This window comes from Mesoplodon densirostris, chromosome 3, assembly GCF_025265405.1.
Source record: "Mesoplodon densirostris isolate mMesDen1 chromosome 3, mMesDen1 primary haplotype, whole genome shotgun sequence".
Lineage (NCBI taxonomy): Eukaryota > Metazoa > Chordata > Mammalia > Artiodactyla > Ziphiidae > Mesoplodon > Mesoplodon densirostris.
Window position 1 is genome coordinate 78,935,165 of NC_082663.1, and position 21,838 is coordinate 78,957,002.

Below are 21,838 nucleotides of genomic sequence, written 5' to 3' on the forward strand. Positions count from 1 at the left end.
AATGAGCAAGGACACAGAAATGTGAAAGAAAGAGCAGGCAAGTGGTCTGGAGGTGATCAGGGACTGTGCAGTTTGCACACTGCACAGCCTCCAGGGGTGGCATTCATAGTGTTGTGCAGTGTGTAACCTACTCGATCATCCACAGCCATCTGGTTGCAGGGAGTGGTTAGGGTGCATAAGGGAAGGGAGAGGAAGCCACAACTACGAGAGTATTAGGAGAGAAATAGGAAAATGGAATGTGGTATGAAAAAGACTATTATTGAATCCTAAACATTATTCAATAGGCTAGTGTTGACATATTCAAATTATGAAATTTATAAAATTACACCAACCGTTTATACTCAGTGAAGGACAATAGCATGTGCCTGCAGGGGATGAACATGAAAAAACTTTAAACTGGTATATTCTGCAATAATCACATTCTTTAAGGTCTTGAGAATGTAGGAAAGAATTGGACAAAAATCACCGTGTGATCCATGGGTACTTCTTTATTAGAGAAGAAATTAACCATTCATAGTAGAGACTACAGAGGGAAATTAACTTAATCTTGCAATTCTAGAACAACCTTCACAATAAGGAATTCTTAAGTTTTCATAGAGTGAGGGGGAAAGAAAGGAGAGAGAGAAAATCATTTAGAACAGAGTTTCCCAAATTTGGCTACTTTCACAGACATATTCTTGGAGGTGGGGATACAAGTTTTCTATGTAACATTTAAAATTTTATGTTTTACTTTTGTTTATAAACAAATTAATACACACTTGTTCACGATTCCCTGGACAACCATCTTACATAACAAGAGTGTTGCCACGTGATCATAGCATCTGCATTTATACCTCTGATCCCTGTGGCCTAAAATGAAGACCAACCGTGCTTAACTTTTCAGTGGCGTCTCTCAGACTGCATGCTCAGACCCTTCACGGAATTGTTGAATATTTCCTGTGAGATCTATGAGTTGTCACGGTTCAGAACACTGGTTCACGGCAGTGATTCTCACAGTAGGAGGGGGTAGGAGGTGGGGTGGGGATGGTGGCTAGGGAGATACCCTTTGAAAAAGCATATTCAGAATATCCATTGATTTCATAATATAAATTCTATAAAGTCAAACTCAACAAAATAATCTTTGGACAGTAGCAGAAAACCAACTATAGATTCAACCCAGGAGGTCTGGGATATACTTGGTTGAGAATCACTGGTGTTGAGGTAGAGGAGCCCCAGCATGTGGAGAACACGTAGTAAGGAACATGTGCCAAAGAGAAGCAACATCTTTTGGGTCAGTGAGTGAATCCTAAGCATATCTTGTCTTTTTGGAAACCAAAGGGCCAATCCACAAGAAACCCGAGACTCCCATCGAACTTCTCAGACCTGTTGTTTTGGGCAAGTTGGTCCCCTTTTAATACCGAGTCAAAAGAAGAAAAAGCTGTTTTTGCCCCCAAAATGCCCCCCACCCACTTTATTTGCGTTAACATATTTCAAACTTCTAAGTAAACAGTTGCTGTAGCTGGGTAAACGTAGCCCCAAGTCCATCCACCAGGAAGTGCTGTCATTATCTGCAATGCCATCCAGCTCTCAAGGGGGATATCAGCCTGGGGTCTGCTCTGCTAGGAAAAAATACAAAGAATTGGATTTTCTTGGAAAAGATCAATTCCTCTCATTTTCCTTTCATTACCAGAACACTTACTCTTGCTGTTTAAGCATAATTGGTTACAGATGGCCTTGAGATGCAAGTTGCCAGTAGAATACTGAGAGCGTAATATACTGAAGGACAATGCAGATAAAGAGACCTGGGGAATATGGCGGACTCTAGTGCCCATGACAACATAGAGGTAGCTGGGGAAATGGTGTTTCCCACCTTCCCAGGGAAGTCGTAAGTTTTCTTTCATTCTCATCTAAGCCTAAATTGCTAAAGAGTGTTCCAGAAAAGGAAACATTTGGTACAGCAGTTAATTGGGTTTTGAGTGCTTTCGTGCATGAGGTGAGGCCAGAAAGCTAACCCAAACAGACACAGTGCTTACTTGAGGGGGTGATGTTGTAGAATTGTGATTAAAAGTTGATAACATTGACTATTTTATTTCAAGGGATTCAGTTGCAGTTTTCAGACCTTGTTTTTTCACTTCCTGTTGCTATTCTGAGTAACCACCACAAATTATATGTACTCATTGCTCAAGCGTTAATTATTAATTAGTGGGCAATAAATGCTTTTCAAAGAACATTTTAATTTGAACCCCTTTCTCCTTTGGCTAAAACAGAGTCTTTCCAGGTGTGAGTCAGTGCAATTGGCCTGCTTAGAAGCTAGCTTGCACTAACAAGAGCTGGGGGGAGGGGAGTCCATCAGACCCCAAAGGTATCTTGATTCCTTTCTGAAGAATTCATCACCCTATGGTTTTCCATTCAGTCAAAGATCTCCTTTAGGTTACAATTTTAGAAAACTTTGTTTTGTCATTTGGGAGGCCAGTTAGATTGAATTGATTTGCAGGGTGAACACAGGTAAAGCAAAAATTACCTTGATTTCACACTGCACTTAGAATAATCTAGGTTGCTTACCATGGCCTGTGTGCTCTGGTCCCTGCCCACATTTCCTACTACTTTTCCTTCTTTCTGTGCTTCACTCAGTCTGCTCTTGCTTGCTTTCAGTTCCTTGAATATTCCATACTTGTCACCGCAGGGCCTTTGTACTCGCTATTATTCCTTCTGCCTGAAAAGCCCTTCTGCTTCATCTGTACATGGCCGTCTCCTTGTTGTCAATCAGGTCTCAGCTCAACCAGCCCCTCTGAAAAAGGCCTTCCCTTACCACATTAGCTTAATTTACTCCCCATCCCCCTGCCATGTTCTATCAAATTATTCATTTGTTTCAGGAATTATTTTCTTACTTGTTTTTGATCGGTCTACCTCTCTAGAATATAAGTTCCATGTTATCTTTTTGTTCATCTCTGTATTCCCAGTGCCTCGTACAGTGTCTGGCACATAGTAAATGCTAAATAAATATTTGTTAAATGATGGTTGAGTGAAAAGCTTTCCTCCCATTGATTAAATTAATCCATTTGTAAAATGGGAAACTCATACATGATGTCACAGTTCCTCAAATCACCCCAGATCATTCTTTCCCTAGCCAGAGTGCCTTCCTAGATTGTAATAAAACGTGGCAGTACAATTCCATCATCTCCCAGTGTTCCTGGCCCAGCGTCCCACCTGTCACTCACCTATAATTATTGTAGAGCTCCAATTTGCTTTAGCCGTGTCAACAGCTCCCCTTTCTCATGCATATTTACTAGATCACTGCATCCACCTATGCACTCTTGACCGATGAAGACCCGAGGTACCTAAAAAAGCAAACAAGCCAGGACACTTAGAGAACATCATTATTAGATTAGACATTTTATCCTTCCTCTAAATATTTCCCATGATCCAAAGCTTTTCAAATCACTTCACAACCTCCTCATGTATACTCTTTCAGGGCAGAAATTTATTATAAGCATAACATTATTCATTCAAGAACCTTCTTAAGCCAAGATGCTTTTCAAATAGAATGTTCTGTGTGTGTGAGATTGTCTAACTTGTCAAAGGGATTTAAAAATTTTACACTATGTTTCAGGGAAAGAGTTTTGGTTGGCCGCAGCTGGACCACCCTGATTGAATTCTGATTTCTCTACAGCTGGGACCACACCTGAGCCCTTAAACTGAGCCATGCCAACCAGGAAGGAGTCTGTCTCTAAGTACAGCTGGAAAAGTATTTGCATCAGTTCTCTGTCTCTGATTTTAGACTCAGAGTTTATGAGAGTTGTCTCTCTCGTCTGTGAGCTCTGTCCTCAGCTAAGGAAGGGGTGGTGGTGTCTGAATCTCCTTCTCTAATACCTGGCGCATCATAATATGTTTAAGTGCTGCAGCCCTGGGAGCGAGGACATGCATCTGCTTTGGTTTCACACCTGGCATGGGTGGGTAGCCCAGGGTCAGCCAGGCTGACACAGTCATTCTACCCACCTAACATGTTCATCTTGAGTCAAACTCAGGCTCCCTCCCTGCTGCTAGGTAAGGCGTGTTCCCGGACTCTAGACAGCTCTTGGAAGGAGGAGAGAGGAGAAGTCTTTTCACTGTGGCTCAGGCAAATTCCAGGCCAGGAGTGTTACAGAAAGGCTGACTGGCAGTGAAGAAACAAGCACAATGCGGGTACCCTGAGTGGTCAGGAGCAAGCAGGTCCTCTCCCAGAACACTAGGAACATACCAGAAGGGGCAGGAGAGGTGAAAGACAGAAGGCGGCAAGAATATTTTCAAAGCTTTTGACTTTCCTCAGAAGGCATAGTAATTCAGATGCATTTTTAAATTGAGGTGTAGTTGATGTACAATATAAGTTTCAGGTGTACAACACAGTGATTCACAATTTTTATAAATTATATTCCACTTATTATAAAATATTGGCTATATTCTCTGTTATACAACATATTCTTGTAGCTTATTTTATACATAATAGTTTGTACCTCTTAATCTCCTACCCCTGTATTGCCCCTCTTCCCTTCCCTCTCTCCACTGGTAACCACTAATATGTTCTCTATATCTGTGAGTCTGCTTCTTTTTTGTCATATTCACTAGTTTGTTGTATTTTTTTAGATTTCACATATAAGTGATATTATACAGTATTTGTCTTTCTCTGTCTGACTTCACTTAGCATAATACCCTCTAGGTCCATCCATGTTGTTGCAAATGGCATTATTTCATTCTTTTTTATGGCTGAGTAATATTCCATTATATATATATATATATATATATATATATATATATATATACCCCATCTTCTTTATCCATTCATCTGTTCATGGACACTTAGGTGACTTCCATATCTTGGAAACTGTCAATAATGCTGCTATGAACATTGGGGTGCATGTTGAGATGAAATTTTTTTTTTTTTTTAAGTGTGAGAGTTGAGAAAAAGGGCAGGATTATTTCAGGTAAGCCCTTACCTTATTTTTATTAAGAAGGGGGTCTGGGTGGAAGTAGGCTTTAAAAATTAAGGCCCCAAATTGGAAGACTCCTACACTCCATTGCTATGGCTATTTCCTATGTCCCAAGAGCGGGGAAGAGCACACAGGACTGTGTTCCAGCGGGAAAGCCTGGTAATGTCCTCCTCAGTCACAGAAGGTGACGCCTGTCCCACCTGCACTGCACGCCTGTATAGGGACTTTGCAAATGGAAGCGCCATCAAGGCAACATTGCTTTTTTACTAGCTGAAAGAATATGCAGAAATATGAGGTCAGAAACCTAACTTTCCCCCTGGATCTGGCCATTATTTTAGGGAAAATAAAGCACCTCTCAAATTGCTGGGGGCCTTTTGGCTTCTATCTGCTCAGGAACAGTTGGCTGTGGTCAGTTGCAATGGTAAATAAAACAGAATCCTAATGTAATTCTAATGTAATTATAATACAGGGCTCCTTCTGTAGAAGCCATTACCTAAATGAGGAAAACTCATCTGAGCTTTAAATAAGGACGAAGATGTATTCATTCTTGAACTTCTGTTATTTTCAGAAAGAATTGAGCAATGGTCACTCCTCTTGCCACATCTCCACCTTTGGCCAGGGTGCTGGCCCAGGGGGTTTGAGTTCAGTTATTTGGAGAGAAGGCCCTGAGGAGTAAGGAGTCTTCTCCTTAGATAGCTGTCCTCAAACTTGAACCCTGCATCAGAACTGCAGAGGGCTTGTTAAAAACATACGTGTCTACTCCTTGCCCGCACATTTCTGATACAGGAGATCCGGGCTGGGGCTCAAGAATTTGCATTTTGACAAGCTCCCAGGGGATGCTGACTCTCAGAGGTCACATCTGCAAACCACTGGTTGGCAATGATAGTGGTTCATTCCTCCTGCGGTAACTGAGGCTTTGGGAACCCACAGCTCTACAGCAGCCCCCAGCCACCTGAGGCAGGCCCTGAAACATGATCAGGGCGGACTTCTGTGCAGACCATCTGGCACACAAGCTGGCTTGCCTGAGAGCTGAAAGGGCCCGTTGCCCTTACACCCACCCTCTAGGCTAGGCAACAGTTGGCTGTGGTCAGTGTGATCAGTTGGCAGCAGGACAGTGTGGGAGGCTGTGATGACAAAACAGGAAGCTGTTGCTGCAGCTGAGGAAGGGAGACTCGTCCTCTGTGCCCTCCCCTCCTGGCCCATCCGCCTCTTCGGAGGAACTTGAGTCTGTTACTGCCAAGAAGCAGAGAACTGCCACCATAAAAGCAAGCTTGGGAATTCTGGGGCCCTTCCTCTCCTGGAGCTTTCTCCAGCCCCAGCTTCAGAGAGGTGGCATCTCCTGCACTCTAGTGTTACTCAGAGGCTCCCAACACTCTGCAGCACCTCCTTGGCTACTCCCTGGTACAAGCCACCATCTTTTCTCATCTGAATTAACTGCTCTAGCCTCCAGAGGTCTCCCAGCTTCCACCCTCACCCTGGCCTTCCTGTAGTCTCTTTCCCCACAGCCACTGGAGCGACCCTTTCAAAATCAAGTCAGATAGGGTTATTCCTCTGCTCAAAACCCTTCAGTGCCATCTCATCTCCCATCACAAGCACACTCCGTGTGATAGCTTGAAAGGCCTCACCAACCTATACCGCGTGATCTCTCGGCCCTCATCTCCTCCTAACTCATAACGTTCCACCCATACAGGCCTCCTTGCCAGGCATACTTCTACCCCAGGACCTTAGCACTTGCTGCTTCCACTGCATGAAATGCCCTACCCCTACATTTCTGCATGCCTTGCTCCCTCACTCCCTTTAGAGATCTACTAAAATCAGTGAGGCCCTGATGACTGCATTTGAAACTGTACCTTGCTGCCTACAGCCCACCTGCCTTTCCTGTTTTTTTCTCCATAGCACACATCACTTACCACCTTCCAACATACTATTTTATTAATTGCATTTACTAGAATGTAAGTTCCACAAAGGCAGTAATTTTTGTTTGTTCTGTTCATGGCAGTATTTCCAATGTCCAGAAAAGTGCCTAGTATAGTAGGTGCTTAAAAATACTTGTTGTATCTAGCAAAATTATCCTTCAAAACCAAAGGAGAAAAAGACTTTCTCGAACAAACAAAAATTGAGGGAATTTGTTTCCCAAAGATCTGCCTCGTAAGGAACATTCAAAGACATTCTTCAGAGAGAAGGAAAAAGATAGAGGTCAGAAACTTGGATTTACATAAAGAAAGAACATCAGGGAAAGGAATAAGTGAAGGCACTGATCTAGGAGCTGTGGCTGTGGCGAAACCAAAACCAGTTTCTCCAAGTACATGGCCTGATAGAAGGCCTACGTTTCTGTAATCAATCAAGTCTTGCTGGGCTCCTACTATTTGCACAGCACACAGGCATCACAGGATAAGCAAGATAGCGACAGCTCTCAAGGTTTCCAGTCTCTTCTAATAGAAACCCTTCACTGTTCGGGATCATGAAGTATACAACTTCCAAGAGTTTGTTCTTCCCCTTGGAGGAATGTTATTCAGGACTCAAGAACCTGTGAAAAGTATTTTGAAAAATTCAAAAACAAACTTAAAAGACCACTAGAAGAAAAAGTGTTGCTTTACAATGAATTGAAAAAACAGTTGTTGAATGAATGCGTGAAGAGGTTTGTTTTTCCTGCTAGAGAATAGGTGCTGCCGGGCTGAAAGATGTAGCTCCCAAACCTGGTTGCAAATTAAAATTACCTTTTTGTTTTTTTGACAGGAGATAAACTCTATTTTCACTTCCAGATTTTTTGAGGTATAACTGACAACTAAATATGTGTGTATTTAAGGTGTACAGTGTCATGGTCTGATACACATATACTACATTAAGAAGTGATGACCGCAATCAAGTTAATTAACATACCCATAACCTCACAGCTACCATTTGCACGTGTGTGTGTGGTGAGAACACTTAAGATCTAATCTCGTAGCATACTGCAAGCATACAATACAGTATTACTAACTATAGTCATCATGCTGGACATTACATCCCCAGAATTTATTCATCTTATAACTCAATGTTTGTATCCATGTCCTAGGGATCTTTAAAACTACTGATGCCTGGCTGCCACCTCCCATATTGTGATTTAATTGGCATGCGGTGTGACTTGGGCATTGGGAATTTTTTTTTAAAAAAAAAAGCTCTTCAAGTGATTCTAATGAGCAGCAACATTTGGGAACCGCTGGCCCAGCGGGATGCCTCACAGCGGGGGGCCACAGGCGTACTTACACTGCCCTTTCCCTCCTTCCAGAGACGAGGGTCTTCAGCTGACAGCAGGGGCCCTGGAAGCAATGAGGTAGCGTGTTTTGCCTCTTTCTGCACCAGAAGGCTGATTTCTGACTGGAGAAGGGGGGAGAACAGCCTCCCAGGCTTTACACTGAGAAGCCGGAAAGAACACGGTAAGTCAAACTAAACCTGAGCTAGGATATGTGTTTCTGCAAACGCTGTGTCCTAGAATGTGCGTCCTGAAAGGGAGTTTGGGTGAGCTGGTGGGACAGAACTTACCACCATGCCCCCGCCCCAGCACCTGAACTGATGCTGGGGAATCTGGTCAGCTGGCTATCTTGCCGGGAAGCCGTGGGTGCTGAGGAAGAGGAAGGCTGTTCACATAGAGGACAGCGGTTCTTAGGGTCCCACTGTCAACTCATAGCAAGAAGGGATTTAGCGGTCACCTCCTCCAGTCTGGTGCTGCAGCCAGAAGGTCCCTGAGAGTCACAGAGCTGGTGACTTACCAGGATCACACAGCAAACCATTGCGAGAGCCATCCGGAACTCTGGCCTCTGGACTCCCTAACAGGCCTGGAAACATCCCATAATTTAGATTAAGGAGCAATAATGAGCCGTTAGATTTTTCCAGTGGGAGGAGTTAGATAAGATAGGGAAGAAGGAGCGATTCAGATGAAGGTTAAAGAGAGCCTAGAGAAAAGATGGAAGGACAGCAAATCCCACTGGGCCCTGTGAACGCAAGGAGTGCACACGATTCTTGCGCAACAACAGAAACGCACCGATCACACTTGGCTCCTGCATCCCTCCTTCCACCCCAGCCCTGCAAGCGCAGACTGTCAGCGCTTAAAACAAAGACTCCAGATAGTTCCTCAGTGACTCCTGGGCAGCTGCTGGGCCCGCTGCCCCTGACGCCCAACACAGTCAGCTGTGCTCCCTCCTCTGATCTGAAAGCACCGTTGGCCGAAGTCCAGCCGCCCATTCAAGGAAGCACTCCTCGCTCAGGCGCCCTCCCCCACCTGCACAGCCCTCCAGCCGCCTGGAGTGACAGACAGAGCCCTAGCGGTGTTCTAGGGAAAGGCGCAGGCGTACCCCGTTCACAGCCCCGACAAGAAAAAGGAATCTGGGAGCCTCCTCCCCAGCCTTTTAGAAGGAAACCCCAGGCTCACCGTTCTGGCTCCCGTGAGATGTTGCAAATAATCTTGAATCTCGTTGGTGTCATGGTGGGCTGTGATATCGACAAATTCCAAAAGCCCTTGTTTGAAGGGCAACTGGCTGAGGAGCTCCTGGGCCCTTCTGCTGTAGGGGCAGGTGGGCTTGATGAACACAACTACCTTCCCAGGCTGGATTTTGCTGTTCACAAACACTTGAGCCATGCTCACAGGCTGCTATCTCCTGGGGAGGAAAGCTCGATTGCAGGTATTGCTTGGGAGTAAAGCGGGGCCCCGGCCAGCTGGCTCTTATTTAAAGGAACCTCCCTGGAGGAGGAGTTTGCCCGGTAGCGTGCTCGATTTTTAAAGGGCCAGTCCTGAAGTCATTTCAGTCTGGAGTGATTCAGCAGCTAGAGTTTCGGAGGAACGCCCGCTGGTATGTCATCATCAGTAGCTATGTCCAGGGTGTCATTGTCCTCAGCCCTTTCAGGAGCGCCTGCTCTTGGGAAGGGAACAGAGTCACGTCACTCTCTGGGGAAGCAGAAAGTGTGCAGCCCAGCCCCAGGGAGGGGGCGGAGAAGGCAGAGTCAAACCTTTGTTGTCTCTGAGACACAGTTTCTAAAAACACATGCAAACAGAATCATTCAAGAAGCAGAATGCGCTGAAATCTCTTTAGAAGAAGTGAACTTCAGATGGTGACTTTGTGTCCGGTCTTGCTTGGCCTGCACTGTTTGTCGTTGTCACTGTTTAGTGGAATTAGTTCCCCACTTTTAAACATCTGGAGATTTCACAAAAGAATCTGAACCCGCGACCTCTCTCTGAAAAGTCAGGTCGTCTTCATTTGTGGCAGCAGCTGGGGCTGAGGAGTTGTTGTTCTTTGGACAGACAGCGGCTCAGGGATGCCACTGCCCGCCCCCCGCCGGGCTGGCTCACGCCTTCCAGACACCTGCTGTGCGTCCCTAAGCATTTGAGTTTGTGACCCTTGAACTGCACTTTAGCATGGAAGTGAATTCCAGCACAAACCCAAATTTCAAACTGCAGATCCAATGAAGGTCTTTTTCTCTGTTTGACCCTTTGTTTGTGACCCTTGGTTTTCACTGTTGTGAGTCTAAGGGGTGTAATAACCCACTTCTCACATTCACCTGAGTGTTGTAAGGCGCTTAGGACCTGATGCTCTTCCCGGTGGTGCCCACGCTCCCGAGTGGGGCGAGCGAAGTCTTTTGTTCTAGGGCCAGTTCTGACCCCTCCATGTGCAGTAAGTTAATTAAACAAAGCAAGGAAAAAAGGAAAACCACCTCCTTGAAAAGGGAACTGTCCTTTTCCCCAGGAGGTTTTACACCGAAACTAGGGCCCAAGCTGGAGCTGCACACCTTCACTGATTGTCACGTCAGAATCCCAAGCATAGCATGATTGAGAGAAGGGAAGAAAATTGACTCCTGGAAGCAGCTCTAATTATTACTAAAATTAAATGGCAAAGCAAGAAACACAGATTCTGAGTCACAGAGAGGGACTAAGATACGAGATCTCTGGCACCAGAAAGAATGTGCTAGGGCGGGAGGCCTGAGGTGACCGGTCCACGTCAGGCTTGGGACTTCCCAACCCACAGCTTCATTTTCTCCTGAATACGCTCCTGGCAGAGTCCTTGTCGTCTCTCTTCGTGTCGTCCTTTCGCTCGGACTCCTGTGGCCGGGCCCCTCGCTGAAGCCCGGGGCCTCCTCAGGGTCTTCTCTCCCGCGCAAGGGTCCACAGCACGCCTTGCGCCGGGCACTTCCCTCAGAACCGCTCTCTTCTCAGCGTCTGGGCGTAGCCTCTCCCGCTCTGCTGGCTCTTCTTCCTCAGCATGTGACTCTGGTCAAGTCTCTGCCTTGTTACAAACCACCACCACCACCACCTTCCAACTCCTTGACCCTGCTTTCCTGCCCTTCCCTAAAAACCAAGTCTCATAGGACCTGCTGTTATGTTTGCCATCTGAACTTGACCTACCTCCCATCCTCTCCTCACCTCAGTGCGGTCTGACCTCCTTCTCAGCCGATCTGCTGAAACTCCTTTGGGCAATGTCAATCATGACCACCACATTGCTAAATCACCTTGCAGCCAGGTGTCCTGCCTGAGACCAACCCAGAAGTGTGGGCGTGGAGTTTCTGGTAAACTGGTTTAGGGAAACTCCCAAAGGATCTGTTTGCATAGGGTCCCTGGAGGGTTGGGTACCTGGGGCAGAGATCAGGGTGCAGGAGGAGAGGGCTTCTGTTGTCTGCCCTACAGGTGAGGCCCAGGGACTGGTGTCTGAAGCCTTAGGACAGATGGCCACAGGACACAGCTGAAGAAGGCCTTTTCACGAGACTTGGAACAGAAACAGATGGCAAAGAGCGGGGGGTCTTCTCCACTTTTCAGAAAATGCCGTGGCTTCACTTCAGGGAAGAATTCAAAGCATAGAATACTCTGTTGCGTTAACATCATGAAAGTTTATAGCTTTGGCACATCAGGAGATGGAACCCATGGATCTCGAGGGTATTTCAGGGTGGGCAGCCACCATGGGGGCTGCCGTCCTGGAGTGCTGTGGACATCAAGAGGGGGTGTGTGTGGAAGAGACATGAGGACTCTTCTTGGGCTTGTGCACCCCCAGGCACTCCCAGAAATACTGGGAAGCAAGGACTTTGGCAACAAGCTAGTGATCCATGTGAAATGTGAAATACGGGCTATTACTATTAATGTGATCTCATTTGTACCGCAGGCTGATGAGGGCTGGGACAGTCTGACCACAAATGAGCATTTTTCAGGCTCTTTTGCTTACTTGCCCGCTTTGCAGGATTTGACCCTGTAGATCACTGTCCCTCCATCTCCCCTCCTCCCCCCAGCTCTCTTCTTTCCAATGTCATTTGCAGCTTGATCTCTTTCTCCTTCCTGTGTCTCTGGGTATTCTGTCTCAGCCTCTTCCTCAGGAGTTTTGCCGGCACATGGGGTACATCCTGGGGCTTGGTCCTCTTCTCACTCTGTGTACACCCTCCTTGAAAGATTTTGTCTGCACACGTGGCTCCAGCTATCACCTTTTTGTTGATGAGCTCCACATTTATTTTTCTCATCCAGAACTCTTTCCTAAGCCTCAGGAATTGATAGTTCATTGCCTACTGAGAAGACCCACTTGGGGTTCCTCAGGCATCTCAGCCTCTGCGTGACCAAAATGGAAGGCAACCTCCTGTCTCTTCCATCCCTGCTTATCCTCCCGGGAGGACTGTCATCTATCCATCGGCCAGGGCAGAAACCTGGGAGGCATCTTGACTGCTGCTTCTTCCTCTACTCCCTGCTTTTTTTTTAATGCAGAGTGACCAAACTCTAATAATTTTGCCTCTTAAGTAGCTCCCCAGTCTGACTGCCCCTGCCTTGGGCCAGCCCTCATCAGTGCTTTGCTAGATCTTGTTAGAATCTCCACCTTGACCTCATTGCCTGGCCTGACACGGCTGCTGGGATGATCTTTATGTATGTACATCCTGTCATGTTCTCTCTTTTTCTTAGGAGACTTCCATTTTTCTCTAGGATAAACTCCAGATTCCCTAGTGGGAATGTGGCCCTGTGTGATTGGTCCTCCCTGCCTTAGCCATGTCACTGCCTTTGCCCCACATTTCTCCTTTATCCCAGCTATCTCGAGTCTGAGCCATTGCACCTGCTCCCCTCTCTGTCCATGGTGCCCCTGACCCCCATTTCTGTGTGGCGGACTCCTGCTGGTCCAACACGACCCAGATCATGGCTTGACTCCTCTAGGAAGTACCCCTGAACACAGATCTCTTTTCCCCACTGGGTTGGGTGCCCCTCAGCTGAGCTCACACAACATGCTGTACTCTGACTCATGCCATTTCATTGTTCTTTTTTACTCCTCTTCTGTCATCTACAGTGAGCTCCCTGAGGGCAGGGAAAGAGCTTTCATCCCTATATTACCAGACGCCAGATGCACGCTGGTCCTTATCCATCCACCCATGCATCCACCCTACAAACATGATTCAGCTCCTCTGGGCCAGACACAAAGATCACATGCAGCCCCAGCCCTTAGGACTTTATAGTCTAGGGGAGACGATACAGACATGGAAAAAGAACCCAGTGTTATAAAGTATTCTACGTGGTATAATAGAAGTATGTATGGGCATGAGGGTGACCAAAAGAGGGTGGTCATTGCCACCTGGAGGGTGCTTAGGGAAAGGTAGACAAAGATGAGCTAGGCTGAATCTTGAGAGAGGAGATGTTTTTGAGTCTACAATGTAGGGAAGTGCACTTCAGGCAGAGGGAACAGGAAATGCAAGAATGACATAGAGGGCACTTGGTGTTAAGTGTAGTCACGTGCGAATAGAGCATTAAGGGCTCGAGGTGGGGAGAGAGGAGAGAGACAGCTGGAGAGCAGGCGGATCATGGGTGTCTTTTACCAAGCTGAAGACTAAGGACTTTACATATAGGCAGTGAGGGGCAGTAATAGATATATTTTAGGCATGAATAGATTTGCAGTTCAATGTTTGATGAATTCAGCATGTTGTGACATCTTCCATTTAGCACAATGAGTGGCTAAATGCAATCTGACCACAGAAGGAGTGGTAGGGATGCTTTGAAGCAGGTAAACATTTAGGGTCCTTCAAGGCTCACCCTGGGACTGGTCCTGGCTTCCACAAGGCTTGGAGTGTGCAGAAGGGCAGTTCAGTGGGTGTTGGGCTGCCGGGGTTCTGAGCTGCCCTCAAGACCTCTAGACTCATCATGGCTGCCCTTGGTCCTCTCTATGCAGCTGCAGGAGTTCAGGTGAATGAACCACGTTGCCAGCAACCCTTTCCAGCCTCAGACACATGACGATTCTGGTGTGTGGCTGTGCCCGTTTTCAGAGCCTATCTTGTTTGATGCTCTCTCTCTGGATCTCTCTACATTTGACCACAGAGCACCAATCTGACTCTCACTGTAGACTCGCTAACTCCAATTTGACCTCAGGAGACACTGATGCTGACTCTAACTGTGGTCCCTCACCTTCTACCTCTGAGGGCGGCTGCTCGGTGCTGAACTCAGAAACACTACAGCTCCCATTTACTATGGACCTACTGTGTGCCAGGCTCAGTGCTAGGAGCTTTACATACATCATCTCTAATCCTCACAGCGACTTTGAAAGGTAGATACTTTGGATCCCAAACTGACTAGGGGAATAAGGAGAGGGTCCCTGACTTGAAGGACTTGAAGTTCAACCAAGGTCAGGAGTAGAGGCTGCTTTCCAATAGGCTCCACCATATATTGTGAAGTCTCTCCAAAAGTTGCCACCTCTTCTAAGATCCAGGCTCAGTTTGATATAGCATGTCACCCACTGATACTGGTGCCTTGAGAGTCCCTGGGTCCCACTGAGGTTTCTTGCTATCATTTGAGCTCAAGACTATATCCTTTACCTTTCCAAGTGTTTCACCACATGCAGCTCTTACTCTTTCGATTGGCTTCATGGGAGGGCTTTCTCTCCTCTCCTTAACCGAATCATGTCAGGCAAACCAAACTGAGCCGTTCATTAGGAATCTCTTTATTAGGGACAGCAGGAAGGAAGTGGCATTATGTTTCTCTCTTTTCCCAACTCTTGGTGCCAAGGTAGGATATGTCACAGGGCATCTGGCCTGTCTCCTTTGGGATGGTTGTGATTGGGGAAAGATGAAAGGTGAAGGATTCCCCTTGGGCTGTGACTTGGATTCCCTCTAAGGGGTTCTAGGGTACTTTGAGAGAAAGCACATAGATTTAGACTTCAGAGCATCGTATAAACAAGCAAAATATGATAACTCCTGCTCTTATAGCCCCAGCCTCTAACCGGGTTTATCAGCTTGGATATTTTAGGTAGAAAGAAACAAAATACCCAGTTTAAACCAGTTTACATTAGAGGGTTGATTTTCTTGGCTATCAGCAAGTTGGAGGTAGGAGGCAGGCTCAGAGGCTCAGGGATCCAGGGCTCTGGGTGGGTGTATCTGAGATTCTCATGGTCCTCCCCTCATGGCTGAAGGTTGGCTGCAGCTGGTCCAAGCATCCGTCCTCACATAACTGTGTTCAAAGGTAGGAGGAAGAGGGTAGCCCCGGCAGGGGGTGACACAGGTCACTCTCTGTCATACGTGGCACTCTGATTTTATCGACTAACACCCACCTTTCACCATCAAGAGCAGGGGTCTGCTTTTCACCGGTGCCTCCTTCCCAAGGTAGTTACATCGGAGGTGAAGGGATTTTCTGGACTAGTCCGTCACTTCTGTGTGCTAGGATGCCTTTGGCTGTAAGGAACAGAAACCCCAACTCAAACTGGTTTAAATAATAATATTCAAAAAAACAAAAGTCTGAAGTAGCGCAGCTTCAGGGCTGGCACAGTTGAGAGGCCTCAGCTCCATTCCCCTGCCCTTGTCCACGTGATGGCTTCACCCTCAGCCTGGCGGTGGAATCCCTCATCTCTGTGGACAACAGTGTCCAGAGGAAGTGAGAGAGGGTCACTTCTGAAGATTTCCCAAACCTCACCTGCTGGTGTTGGTCCACTTTGCCTCACAAGCTCATTCGTGACACAGATTAGCACAAGGAATGGAATGACCACACTTTTGGAGAGAGTAGGCCCATGCCTGGGGTGGAGACAGTTTAGCCTCTCCTGAGGGAGGGGGCCGTGTTGGGGAGGACTGGACTCCTGGGCAAAGCTGGGAGGAGGAAGGGGAACATGGACATGGGAGAGGCAACCGCCAGCTCCCAGGACAAACTTCTTGGAAGCAGAGAGCCGCCAGCAGGGACTTTATCTTATTTAGTCAAATGAAGCTAAAAACACTGAAATAAAGGCTGACAGCTTCTGCTGTCGAATAGACGGTTGTATCCACTTTTTTGATGCAATGCCTTCCAAGCCTAAATGTTTTCAGCAGTTTCAGATCTGTCACTTCCTCCTTTCCGAAGGCAGGTTATCAAAATGATATTTATCTGATAAGTATCCCCTCTGTATACCTGCCGTTTGCAGGTAGGAAAGCAGCCCCTGGCAGGTTTGAAGGCTGTCCAAGGCCCTCCAGCGATAGACTTGGGATTCAAGCCCAGGTGTGTCTGAGCCCAAAGCCGTCGCTCTCTGCTTTGCTCTGCCCAGCAAAGTCCCCGGTGAGTCTGGAAGGGGCCTCAAAGGCCACCTACACTAGCCCTGTCGCGTGCTGGCATCCCCGCCAGGGCATTTTTCTGCCCTGCTAGTTCAGCCTGCCCTTGAGCCCCTCCGCGGAACAGGCAGGGATTGGAATCAATGAAAGGAACGCTGGGCATCTCCCACAGAGGGTGGAGCCTGCTCCTGGCTGTGAAGCAAATGCCCATGCCCCACCCGAACACAACTTTCAAGTAGGGAACATTTGATACTTTCATGCGGATTATAGGGCCAGGACGAGGAAGAAAGCAGCAGTGTGCAAGGCCATCATGTGAGAGACAATCACAGCTTTGCTTGTGAGAAAGAACATAGTGGTTCCAAATGGGAGTGAAGATAAAATCACATTGCCAGGCTTTTCTGAAAGCACACCTGAGCACATTTCTTCTTTCATATTGAAGTCTCTTAGCCGTGTCTCTCCCGCAGCTGGTGGCCTGAGTGCCAACTCACTCCTTGAAGCTCAGCTTGATTCCACAAAGCTGATAAAGCCCAGAAAGCTTAACTGGACCTGTGGTGAACTCACCCTACAATGCAAATTAGACATTCCTGTTGTCATCTAAGTTCTAGTCTAACTTTTATCTGGATACCTTTTGTTGATACACATCCACTCCCCTGAACAGTCTACAAGCTGGTTTTATTTCTTGCTAATTCCCTTGATGTCAGTACAAAAGAAAACACTGATGAGTGCTCAACTTGAATACCCATCAGTGGGCACTAATTTAGTAATAATATAGGAATATGATGGAAGACTGTGAAATTTTTTTTTAAGATTTTTTTTTTGATGTGGACCATTTTTAAAGTCTTTATAGAATATGTTACAATATTGCTTCTGTTTTGTGTTTTGGTTTTTTGGCTGTGAGGCATGTGGGATCTTAGCTCCCCAACCAGGGATCGAACCCACACCCCCTCCATTGGAAGGCGAAGTCTCAATCACTGGACAGCCAGGGAATGTCCCATGAAGAGGCAGACACATGTGAACTGGTTTGGGACAGTCTCTTGTTAAGATGCAGCAGGATGGCAACAGTATGCTAGCGTCACTTGTGTGCAAAGAAATGGTATGTTGAGTGGGACTTTCTTTTTGCACTAGAATTGGGAGGCCAGAGCTGGGGATGAAGAAGGGTAAATACTGCATCTCCTATAGAAAGCCACCAACAGCTGGTGAGACTTCCTTTTCAGGGCTTGCCAAAGGATGACGGAACTGACCCTGTGATCAGCATGCTCTCCCCACCACCTCCCCTGACCCTGGGGGCCTAGAAAAGAATGTTGGGTGTTTTTCCTTTTCCTCCTCCAAGCCAAGTGAGAAGGGCTCCAAGAGAAGCATTCTTTTTTTTTTTTGCGGTACGCGGGCCTCTCACTGCCATGGCCTCCCCCGTCGCGGAGCACAGGCTCCGGACGCGCAGGCCCAGCGGCCATGGCTCACGGGCCCAGCCGCTCCGCGGCATGTGGGATCCTCCCAGACCAGGGCACGAACCCGCGTCCCCTGCATCGGCAGGCGGACCCTCAACCACTGCGCCACCAGGGAAGCCCGAGAAGCATTCTTAAAGATTGGCATGTACCTGCAACAAGGGAGACTGGTACCTCACCTGCCAGTTGGTCAGCTGCTCAGGTTGTCAGTACCTTGGTGCCTACCGAGGAGGGCAGAGAGCCTTGGGAGAGATGGCAGGGTCTGGCTCGAAGAAGATGTGTGAGTATCCCCTGGGGTGAATGGACACCAGGAAGGGTGACGGCATTGAGCCGTCTTGTTGTAGCAGCAGGAACCTGAGGAGGTTGGAAGAAGTTAACCTGCAGCTGGATCTCCCACACTGGGGAAGCTGTGTGGGAGGAACTCTCTCTGAAGAACTTACCTGTGAGCCCCAAAGAGCCTGCATTAGGATGCTAGCCACTCAGAAAACATCACCAAGGGCTAGTGTTGGCCAGGGAGCGGTGACCATTCACAGGGAGAGGACCACAATGTAAGCCACTAAGAGATATTTGCCTTCCTTCCCTCTTGTCCCTCTCAGTCCCCAGCCTTGAAAAAAGATGGGGAGAGATCTCATAGAGCCTATCATGTCCCTCCCGTGTCCACCCCAAGAGCTGGACTGGGTCAGGAGTGGGGGACTGCAGGTCCCCCAGCCAGCAGCGGGGGTGGGGTTTGAGCTGATATGAGATTGGAATTTTAAACTAGATTAGATGAGACTCCTAATAACTAGAGGCAAACAGCAAGCTATGGGATCTGTTCATCTTCTGCCCACCCGGTAGAGAAGGGAGATTGGACAGAGCACAGTAATAAGTCACAATCAGTGAAAAATAAAAACACTCCAGGTTAGTTTCTTGCAGCTTCATATATCTGAATATGTATAGACTATCTCTAGAGGGACACACAAGAAATGGGGAGCAGAGACTGACTCTTGGGGGTGACTTGGGGACTGAATGCATCTCAAGGATGAGAGGAAAACCTACTTCCTGCATACCTTTTGTGCTGCTTTTTGTTTGCTTGTTGCTATGTACGTGTATGACACAAAATTGGCAGAAGTCATGCCAAAAGCAGTGAGATAGAACAGGAGTGGTGGAAGAAGTGGAGACAGGACCCTTAGATCTCAGAAAAACTTGGCCAAGTTCACCTCTTTAAGGGAACGGGCTCACACTGAGGTGTAAAACCCAAATTCCTTTCTGCCCCAGCAGGAGTGGGGTATGGGGATGGTAGGGGCTACTCTGCACCCAGGTTGTTCCTGAGAAGCAGAAGATGAGGATGAATCTGGACGCTCACATACAAACCACGTGCTGGAAGCAGCCTGTCCCAATGGCAGGGCACAGAAGAGGGACTGCAGTGCACACAGCCCTCCACCTGCCCGTCCTGCAAGTGCTTGTCTAGAAAAACTCACAACATGCAAGGATGAGTAATCAAAAAGAAGCCATCACGACATCTATGTACAGACTGTGCAAGAGGAAAAGTCTAGAAGCAGGAAGAGAGGAAACGTCAACAAAGCATTACAAGTTGTATGTATGAGGATTTTCCTTGTGGCATTGTTGGTAATAACAACAACAACCCTAAAACCTGAGAACCACCCAAACACTCATGAATAGGAATTACTTATACAAATCTTGGTAACCTATATAACTGATTATTTTGAAGTCATTAAAACATGAGTTATGTATGTATGTCCTAATATGGAAAGGTCTTCAAGATATATAATTTTTTTTTTAAAGAAGATGTTGGGGGTAGGAGTTTATTAATTAATTTATTTATTTTTGCTGTGTTGGGTCTTCATTTCTGTGCGAGGACTTTCTCTAGTTGCGGCAAGCGGGGGCCACTCTTCATCGCGGTGCGCGGACCTCTCACTATCGCGACCTCTCTTGTTGCGGAGCACAGGCTCCAGACGCACAGGCTCAGTAGTTGTGGCTCACGGGCCTAGTTGCTCTGCGGCATGTGGAAATCCTCCCAGACCAGGGCTCGAACCCATGTCCCCTGCATTAGCAGGCAGATTCTCAACCACTGCGCCACCAGGGAAGCCCAAGATATATAATTTTAAGTGATCTAAATAGGCAATATGAGGACATATTGCAAAATTCTAATAATACAAGATGGTATTAGTAGACAGTGAAAGCAAAGTTCCTCCTTCACCCCCATCTCCCAGCTGCTTAGATCCTCTCACCAGGAGCAGCCACTGTTCCCAAATACGTCTGCCAGGATATATTACTGAACTTTTTTAAAAAGTGAGGTCAGAACAGCATGCAATCCCATTTGCATAAAATTTTAAAGTATATATATGTGCAGATGTGTGTATATAAAATATATCATATATATAATGCATAATATGTATATATAAACGCACAGTACAGTATATAAAAACAATATATATTGTTTTTCTGAAAAGCAACTCAGGACCCTATTAATCAATCAATTGATTAATTAATTTCTTCAATCATCTTTAGGAAAATGACTAGCAATCAGAGGAGGGTAGGGTAACTTGATCAAGTCAGTAGTATTTTATTTTGAAAATATTTTAAAATATAAAACACATTCTCCCTGTAAGAGTTTCAAACAATATAAAAGTATTTAAAGTCACAATGATCACTATTCAGGTGGCAGTTTGAGGCTGACCCTGCCAGAAGAAGTAGGATGCCAGCCAAGAACCAGCAAGGACTGGTGGGACACTAGGACCCGGGCAGAAGTGCGGTGGTAAAGCTGTGGAAGGGCGGCATCCAAGCTGGCCCCCGGTGACGCTGGCCTCCTGGAATGCATGTCCTGTGTAGTTCCATCTCACACTGCATAGGGCTGACCTGTATGTACCAACAGGATAGAGTGAAATGATGTGCATGACTTTTGAGTTAGGACATAAAAGACACTGTGGCTTCTTCCTTGCTCTTTCTTGGATCAGTTACTCTGCCTTACAACTGCCGCAGTGTGAGGACATTCAAGCAGCCCCATGTAGAGGTCCATGAGGCAAAGAACTGAGGCCTCCAGTCAACAGCCATTGAGTGAGACATCTTGGAAGCGGGTCCTCCAGCCCTGCTTCAGATGACAGCAGCCTCAGCCAACAGCTTGACTGCAACCTTGTGACAGACCCTGAGCCACCTAATTGTCCCTGGACTGTTGACCCTCAAACACTGTGTGAGATAATAAATGCCTGTTGTTTTAGGCAGCTAAGTTTTGAGGTAATTTGTTGTGCTGCGATGGAGAACTGATATGAAGGCCTAGGCACCCTGGGCCTCACCCCACATACAACAGGGGACTTGATAGTCAACTACTTCAGCACCATTTGCAGGTGGGAGTAGGACTTCTGCTAACACAGGGTATGTTCAGCCTTCAGCCTAAAGGTCTTCAGAGCTGACATATGGGAAGGGGTGAGGCAGTTTGAGGCGTGTGTGTGTGTGTGTACAATATGTGGGTATGTGAATAAGAGTTGTTCCCTTGAGCCTTCCATAAAGGAAGAAAGGAGCCTGTTTTATGTGCCCTTTGCCCCCAGGGTGACTATGAATCCTACTTTAGTTATGGGACCTTTTTAGTTTTTTTTTTAATGGACTTTGTTTTTTTAGAGCAGTTTTAAGTTTACCAAAAAAATTGAGAGGAAGGTACAGAGGTTTCCCATATTCCTCCTGCCTCCACACGTACACAGCCTCCCCCATTATCAACACCCACCCCCATGTGTTACAACTGATGAACCTACATGGATGCATCATAGTCACCCACAGTCAGTAGTTTACATTAGGGTTCTCTCTTGGTGTTGTGCATTTTACAAGTTTGGACAAATGTATAATGACATGTATCTACCCTTCAGAGTAGTTTCACTGCCCTAGGAATCCTCTGTGCTCTGCTTATTCATTTCTTCCTCCCAAGAAGGAGCTTTCTATTCCATGTTATACCTTCTTCATTGACTCTTTACCATATGCATGTAT

At 46.8% G+C, this 21,838-nt stretch overlaps 1 protein-coding gene across 2 annotated transcripts; it reads right to left on the bottom strand.

Moving 5' to 3' along the window:
- Positions 1-473: 473 nt before the first annotated feature.
- GLRX (glutaredoxin) lies at positions 474-9,645 on the bottom strand. Of its 2 annotated transcripts, none has more exons than XM_060091820.1 (3): positions 9,352-9,645; positions 3,198-3,317; positions 474-1,598 (listed from the first exon to the last, which is right to left on the bottom strand). In XM_060091820.1, the coding sequence occupies exons 1-2, from the start codon at positions 9,556-9,558 to the stop codon at positions 3,204-3,206; spliced, it is 321 nt and encodes a 106-aa protein (XP_059947803.1). In that variant the 5' UTR covers positions 9,559-9,645; the 3' UTR covers positions 474-1,598; positions 3,198-3,203. The 2 variants fall into 2 exon arrangements, with proteins under 2 accessions (XP_059947803.1, XP_059947802.1); XM_060091819.1 differs by having other exon boundaries at positions 474-1,595; positions 9,352-9,643.
- Between the last annotated feature and the right edge of the window lie 12,193 nt (positions 9,646-21,838).